Below are 8,155 nucleotides of genomic sequence, written 5' to 3' on the forward strand. Positions count from 1 at the left end.
GCTGTCCAGCGCTATACTATTACGGTCCGCTGTTTGGGTGGGTGCAGGAGCTGCGCCCAACCGATCAGCTGCAGGTGACCGGCTGTTCCAGTTAGCCGGACCCCTGCTGTATGCGCCGGCATTGGTGAAAACACTGATGCCGGTGCATTAACCCCTTCTATGCCACGGTCAACGCTGACCGCTACATAGAAGGGGTTTGCTATGGGTGAGGGAGCCCATCGGGTTCCCGCGCTGCTGTGGTGGGGACCCGATGGGTGAAAAGGCAGCCCGATGCCGTGCAGTGGCTGCCCAATGACTTCCACGGCATCGGGACCTGCCTTCTACAGGTGCCCAGGAGATCCAGCCTCAGGCCCGTCTCCTAGGCAACCTGTTAGTGTTTACTCTGTGTAATACACTAACAGACAATACATTACAATACAGATGTATTGTAATGCATTGCAGAGGGGATCAGACCCCCAAAAGTTTGTCAGAAATAAAGTTTTAAAAAAGAAAAATTTAATACATAAAAATTAAAATGGTAAAAATTTGTTTTTAATAAAAAAAAAAGTTTAAAGTAAAAAAAGAATAATCCCCTTTGCCCCTGATTTTATAATAAAAAATTGAAGAAAAAAATGGAGACACAAAAATAAACTTTTTTTTTCAAAAATGCTTTATTATGCAATACTGAAACAAACAAAGAAAGTAGACATATTTGATATCATTGCGTCCGTAACAACCTACTCTATAAAAAAAAATAGCTCATGATCTACCCTGTCAGATGAATCTTGTAAAAAATAAAAACTGTGCCAAAACAGCCATTTTTTTGGTTACCTTGTCTCACAAAAAACGTAATATAGAGCCATTAAAAATGTGTACCCCAAAATAGTACCAAGAAAACTGCCACCTTATCCCCTAGTTTCCAAAATGGGGTCACTTTTTGGGAGATTCTACTGTTAGGGTACATCAGCGGGGCTCCAAATGGGACATGGTGTAAATAAACCAGTCCAGCAAAATCTGCCTTCCAAAAAACATACGGTGCTCCTTTTCTTCTGCGCTCTGCCGTGTGCCCTAACATCCGTTTATGACCACATGTGGGATGTTTCTTTTAACCCCCAGAATCAGGGTAACAAATATTGAGTTTTGTTTGGCTGTTAACCCTTGATGTGTTAAAGAAAAAAATGGATTAAAATGGAAAATCTGCCAATAAAATGAAATTTAGAAATTTCATTTCTATTTTCCTTTAATTCTTGTGGAACACCGAAAGGGTTAACAAAGTTAGTAAAATCAGTTTTGAGTAACTTGAGGGGTGTAGTTTCCACAATGGGGTCATTTATGGGGGGTTTCCACTATGTAAGCCCCACAAAGGGACTTCAGACCTGAACTGGTCCTTAAAAAGTGGGTTTTGGAAATTTTCTTACTAATTTTAAGAATCACTTCTAAAATTCTAAGCCTGCTAACGTCCGAAAAAAAAAAAAATATTTACAAAATGATGCCAAAATAAAGTAGACATATGTAATAAATATTTTATGAGGTATCACTTTCTGTTTTAAAAGCAGAGAAATAGAAATTTTTGAAAATTGCAAATTTTTCTAAATTTTGGGTAAATTTTAGATTTTTTCATAAATAAAGGTGAAATATATTGACTCAAATTAATGACTATCATGAAGCACAATGTGTCACGAGAAAACAATCTCAGAATGGCTTGGATAAGTAAGTGTTCCAAAGTTATCACCACATAAATTGACACGTCTGATTTGCAAAAAAAATGGCCTGGACAGGAAGGTGAAAACTGGCCCGGGGTAGAAAGGGTTAACGGCAACTTCCAGACTCTAAATATTGATGACCTGTGCTCCTATCCTCCGGATAGGTCCTCAATATCGTTCGGTGGGGGTCAGACACCCGGCATACTAGTCCATCCTGCAGCCTCTAGCGCAGAAACTAGCGGTTTGAACAGAGCCATATGGACTCAAAGTGCTGGTTCCAACACCAGAGGTTGCTGGGAACGGCAGGCTGGTGGGAGTACTGGGTGTGACGAGAGGTCATCAATACCTGGAACCCAGCAAACACCTTTACCTCTGCTAGCTAGACATCACAAGACCCGACTTCATCTTTCAGCTTGTTATGTGCATGTATCACAATATGGATTTCATTCCAGAAGGTGGGAAGCTCCTATAGGGAATGATCAACATGAGGACAAATTCCTGGCCTGTGCATGCAGGGGACACTTCCAGTTTCATTAGGCTTTGTCCAAGACTGTGAGTGTAAATGAAGCAAATAAACATAAGGCTCACATGGACTGATGCCAGCGCTGATTGACGATATACAAATTGATTTTTGCCTTTTTAAAGAGCCTTTCCCAATTCATGATGCAAAGTGAAAAGAGAAGGAACGATTGTTATTACGATTGTTTGTCCCCCATTCACTTTGCATGTCGTCGGCATCGATACTACTATTAAAGTATGGCGATGTGCTGCTGACAAATGACGAACAAGCCGTTTTTATGATGTTTTTTAGCACACAAAAAAAAAGCCAAAATAAATTAGTGAGTGAAGGAATCCTTAAAGGGGGTTTTCCTTTCATAGTCCATAAAATTAGGATCAATGGAGACCCCGACTGCAAGTTACATACATCTGTTAAGCTACATAAGTCTACAATAAATTCATGACTTCCCTTTACTTAACAATCTATCAAAATTGTTAAATGATGCACCTCAAAGAGTTGAATAATTTCAGCTCTTCTATATCTATCATTAGACAATTCATGCATGAGAACTGCACTTCTAATGAGATCAATACTGTCATGTTTGCAGACAGGTCCGAGCCGTTCATGGGAAGAGGATCCCAGTCTGTGACAACCCCGCCCTGGAGCTGTAAGGTGAGTGCCGGTGACCACAGAAATATAGGTGCAGTTATATTAGTATTGTCTATCCAAGGTTACAGGCTGCAAAATAGAGAAACTTATTGCCATAGCCATTCCATCCTCCAGCCACCTACTTCTTGGTAACCTGACAGATCTTGAAGTGAATCTTGAATGTAGCTCTGGATGTGACTGGAGTATGATATAACTCAAGATCACTACCAGATAAGTAAATGAAAGGATTTACAAACCTATGCAATATTATATGCAGATAATACTGAGATGTTAATGGGGTTGTCTCACTAGGACATGCCACCAATGTCAGATAGGTGTGGGTCTCAGAGATGGGACCCGCACCTATCTCTAGAACGGAGTGACCAAAGTTTGGGGGTGAGTGCACTGCACATGCACGGCTCCCCTCTATACATTTCTGTGGGAGCGCCCAAAATGCAGAGCACTCGGCTATTTTTAAAAGTCCCATAGAAATGAATCGAGAGTGCAAGTGCAGCCACCACTCCACTCACTCCTATTTTCGGCATTCCCACATAAATGAATGGAGGTTGGGCGTGCCTGCGTGGTGCGCTCTCGTTATCTTTGAAAGCTTCGTTCCAGAGGTGTTACCCGCACTAATTGATCTTGGTGGCATATCCTAACAATATGCCACCGACATTTGAGGTGAGACGACCCCTTTAACTATAAAAATCATACTCAAATTTGCAAAATGTGTCAATTTTATCATTACCTTTTCCACTGGCCATTAAAAGGTATCAAACACTGAGGAATCTAGATTTTTTATTTGAATCTTCTGGAATCCTCTTTAATTCTTGTCTTTTCCCCAGGTAACCCTCTGGACTCTTGCAGTGTCCCTGCTGCTTCTGTCAGCAATGATAACCACCGGCTCTCCCACTCCAGTCATGGAGGGGCATTCCAATGCAGAGCAGGAGTCGGACAGTTTTGGAACCATTGATCCCAGGAGCATGGACATCCATGCAGAGGAGAATTTAGAACAAACCATAAAATCACCAGAGAGTCCTATGTACGGTAAGTTAAGTTATTTGAAGAACTGTGATAAAAATATAAAGTATGTTCTGAAAATGCTATAGAAATAAAACCGACATATTAACCCTATCAATAGTGAAAGAAACAAAACATGAGTTGTACAGGGTGTCATACAGTCCCCTACATAGCACCTGAATTGCCCATGGATGCTCTATGTGTTTGTGTGGAGACTCCATAGACCTCTCGATCATTGCACGGGCAGTGAATGCAGGAGGGTGGTGTCCAACTGGAAAGTTATTAAATATTAGGAATTAGGGCTGCACGATGTGGGAATTTTGTGCGATTGCGATTAGGGCCCTAAAAATTGCGATAACGATATGCAATGCGATATTTTAAGGGAATTGTGCTAGAGGTCTATTTGCTTGGATTTTCTCATATGAGCCGCTGACGCGGCTGGGTATGACATTGTTATGTGGGGGATCTGTGGATGGCGCTGTTATGTGGGGGATCTGTGGATGGCGCTGTTATGTGGGGGATCTGTGGATGGCGCTGTTATGTGGGGGATCTGTGGATGACGCTGTTATGTGGGGGATCTGTGGATGGCGCTGTTATGTGGGGGATCTGTGGAGGGCGCTGTTATGGGGGATCTGTGGAGGACACTGTTATGGGGGATCTGTGGAGGACACTGTTATGGGGGATCTGTGGAGGACACTGTTATGGGGGATCTGTGGAGGACACTGTTATGGGGGATCTGTGGAGGACACTGTTATGGGGGATCTGTGGAGGACACTGTTATGGGGGATCTGTGGAGGACACTGTTATGGGGGATCTGTGGAGGACACTGTTATGGGGGATCTGTGGAGGACACTGTTATGGGGGACCTGTGGATGGCACTGTTATAGGGGATGTGTGCTATGACACATGGGGCCACGAGGGGGGCCAGCATAAGACACACATATAGCATCTTATGCTGGTCCCCCTCATGGCCCTATGTGTCCCCTCATGTGTCCTAAACTGCGCACATAACTCTCCTATTCATAAAATGGCCAGCCTCTATACTTTCACTATGAATGCACTGCAGAGAGCGGCAGAGAGCGAGCTGGCCGGCGCGTGACTGACGTCACTTTCACGCTCCTCCCACTTAATTCAGGAAGCAGGAGCATGACTAAGTGACGTCAGTAACGCGCCGGCCGGCCACCTCGCTCGCTCCCGCTCGCTGCAGGGCATTCATCGTGAAAGTAAGTACAGAGGCTGGACCTGTTATCAATAGGACAGAGGACTTTTTATCAATAGGGGCCCCTTCATATATAATCGCGGCATTTTCGGGTCGGCCGAATCGCCATATCGCATTTGCCGATTATCGCGATTCGATTATTTTTGCGATATATCGTGCAGCCCTATTAGGAATGGTCAGGACTCAGATTGGGCTCATGAAGACTGATAGAGAAAATATATGTCACTAACATGTCACCGTTATACTGCAGAGAACAGAACCTCCAGAGGCGACAGTGACGATGAAGTACTAGATAACGTCCTATTTCGTGCTGAACGCTCTCCTACTGGTAAAAAGCAGAAGAAGCCTGGAAAAGGTGAGACTGGTAATAGGAACAAAGACTGCAGCCGACATAGCATGAAGGTGAAAGTGCGGGACCTTGGGCTGGGATATGACTCTGACGAATTGATTACATTTTATTACTGCATCGGGACCTGCCAAAAATCCAATAATTACGACATCACACTAAGTACTCTGCTCAAAAACAAGCGCATCACCCACAGCTCCCACAGACGGGTCAGCAGCCAGCCCTGCTGCAGGCCGACCAGTTATCAACCCGTGTCCTTTCTGGATATCAGGAATGAGTGGCAAATAGTAGATAAGTTGTCAGCAGCTAATTGCAGCTGTGGAAGCTGATGCTCGCTGTAAAACAAACATGCAGAAGAAATAATGTACGGGTAACAGACCAAGAGGCATGAGGGCAGGTCGAGAAGTCCGATGCCCAAAAAGAGAAGCCACAAGTGGAACAAGGCATTTCGAACAAAGTGGAAAAATGGAAGCCAATTGCTCCTACACGTTTCACCTCAGTTGTCTAAATGTATATACTTGGTGGACAACCAGCTCGGGATTGGGTTTTTGCTAATAAAACCTCTCACAGGGGTGGAAGATTCTTGGTGGCTTTATTGCTACTGATACTGATGAAAAATGTCACAGACCACAGCACAAACCTGTCAGAACCCGGCAGCTCCAATGCAGGATTTGACTCATGAAGGGATATAATGTAGGAGATCAAGGAAGCTCCACCAAGTTCTCCAAGTAATCCTCACCAATCGTCAACTACAATATTATAGACTGAGACACAAGTACATAAAACTGTCATAAAGCTGCTGAAACCGGACTAGGGAAAAGCTAAGGGTAAGAAAAGGTGTAAGTTTGTGTAATTTGCCTCCTTCGTCGTAGACCACTGCATACGAGTTCCGAACACTGAAGAAAGGCGCGTGTTCTATTATTATTTTTGATATCACCTTATCTGTATTGCATTCTGAATGTTTTCTTAGGGCTACTAAATCAGGTGAGACAATATATCCTATTCCACCCTAATCTGCACCAATATCAGCTTATGCCTTTACGCCTACTGATCAAAAATACATGAAATAGCAAATTTTTTATTCCACTGACATTCCTACAGGGCTAATATACTGTCGAAAATGAAAAAATAAGCCACAGTTTTGAACAGGACACACTATCTCCAGCGCAGGCGCCAGTCTGACGAATGCGAGCAATTATAACATCAGATTTCTAGGCTCCTGAGATTTGTCCTAGTTTGGAAGGATAACTTAGTTTATCTCTCCATACGAGTGCTTTCACACACGGCCAATTTTGTTGTTGCAGAAAATTTCTGCGACAGAAAATAAGTTCCATTCATCTGAATTGGTTTGTTTTGGTGGCAAACACATGGATTCATCTTTCACACGGGCGTGTCCGGATTCATCTTTCACACGGGCGTGTCCGGATTAAGGTCCGGATGCGTCCCGGTGCATTGCAGCAAACCCGCGCGAGTAGGAACGCAATTGCAGTCAGTTTTGACTGCGATTGCGTTCCGATGTTCAGTTTTTATCGCGCGGCTGCAATGTGTTTTGCACGCGCGTGATAAAAAACCGACTGTGGTACCCAGACCCGAACTTCTTCACAGAAGTTCAGGTTTGGTTTAGTTGTAGTGTAGATTGTATTGTTTCCGCTTATAACATGGTTATAAGGGAAAATAATAGCATTCTGAATACAGAATACATAGTACAATAGGGCTGGAGGGGTTAAAAAAATAATAATTTAACTCACCTTAATCCACTTGATCGCGCAGCCCGGCTTCTCTTCTGTCTTCATCTGTGAGCAATAGGACCTTTGATGACGTCACTGCGTTCATCACATGGTGATGGATCATGTGATGAGTGTAGTGACTTCATCAAAGGTCCTATTGCTCACAGAAGAGATGCCGGCTGCGCGAACAAGTGGATTAAGGGGAGTTAAATTATTATTATTTTTTTTTAACCCCTCCAGCCCTATTGTACTATGCATTCTGTATTCAGAATGCTATTATTTTCCCTTATAATCATGTTATAAGGGGAAATAATAATGATCGTGTCCCCATCCCGATCGTCACCTAGCACGTGTGCGTGAAAATCGCACCGCATCCGCACTTGCTTGCGGATGCTTGCAAATTTCACGCAACCCCATTCGTTTCTAGGGGGCCTGCGTTACGTGAAAAACGCACTAAGAGGAGCATGCTGCGATTTTCACGCAACGCACAAGTGATGCGTGAAAATCACCGCTCGTGTGCACAGCCCCATAGAAATGAATGGGTCCGGATTCAGTGCGGGTGCAATGCGTTCAACTCACGCATCGCATCCGCGCGGAATACTCGCCCGTGTGAAAGGGGCCTAAAGGTACTTTCACACAGGTTTTTACAGACAATTTTCTGCACTTGCCATTTCTTACAGTTTTATTTTTTGCTGTAAAACGCCAGCTCAGATGTTAGCTGAAGGTTTATGGGAAATATGAAACACAGGACGCACAAGCGTTTTTTTTTTTTTTGTTCCTGGTATTTTTGTTAGAGTTGGCATTTTTTGTCCTTCTTGTTTCTTTCAAAAATAGCATGTTTGTACGGCCCCGCAGTACTCAACCACAATCACGCCAGGATCATGCCATGGGGTCGTATGCTAGGTGCGGCATTTACCCATAGATTTCTCCTGGAGAAAAAAATTGTCTGAAACAATTATTTAGAAGAGTGTGACCGCAGTCATTATACAGAACTTTAAGTATGAAAATCTTTAC

General features: G+C 43.5%; 1 protein-coding gene across 1 annotated transcript in view; it reads left to right on the top strand.

Moving 5' to 3' along the window:
- The window catches only part of ARTN (artemin), a 39,999-nt gene extending 33,217 nt beyond the window's left edge, over positions 1 to 6,782 (top strand). The window contains exons 3-5 of the mRNA XM_040407376.1: positions 2,789 to 2,853; positions 3,675 to 3,876; positions 5,319 to 6,782. Of these exons, the coding sequence (XP_040263310.1) occupies positions 2,789 to 2,853; positions 3,675 to 3,876; positions 5,319 to 5,743 (692 nt within the window). The 3' untranslated portion in view covers positions 5,744 to 6,782. The remainder of the gene's footprint in view (positions 1 to 2,788; positions 2,854 to 3,674; positions 3,877 to 5,318) is intronic.
- The last annotated feature ends 1,373 nt before the right edge of the window (positions 6,783 to 8,155 follow it).

Source organism: Bufo bufo, chromosome 9 (assembly GCF_905171765.1).
Source record: "Bufo bufo chromosome 9, aBufBuf1.1, whole genome shotgun sequence".
Taxonomy (NCBI): domain Eukaryota; kingdom Metazoa; phylum Chordata; class Amphibia; order Anura; family Bufonidae; genus Bufo; species Bufo bufo.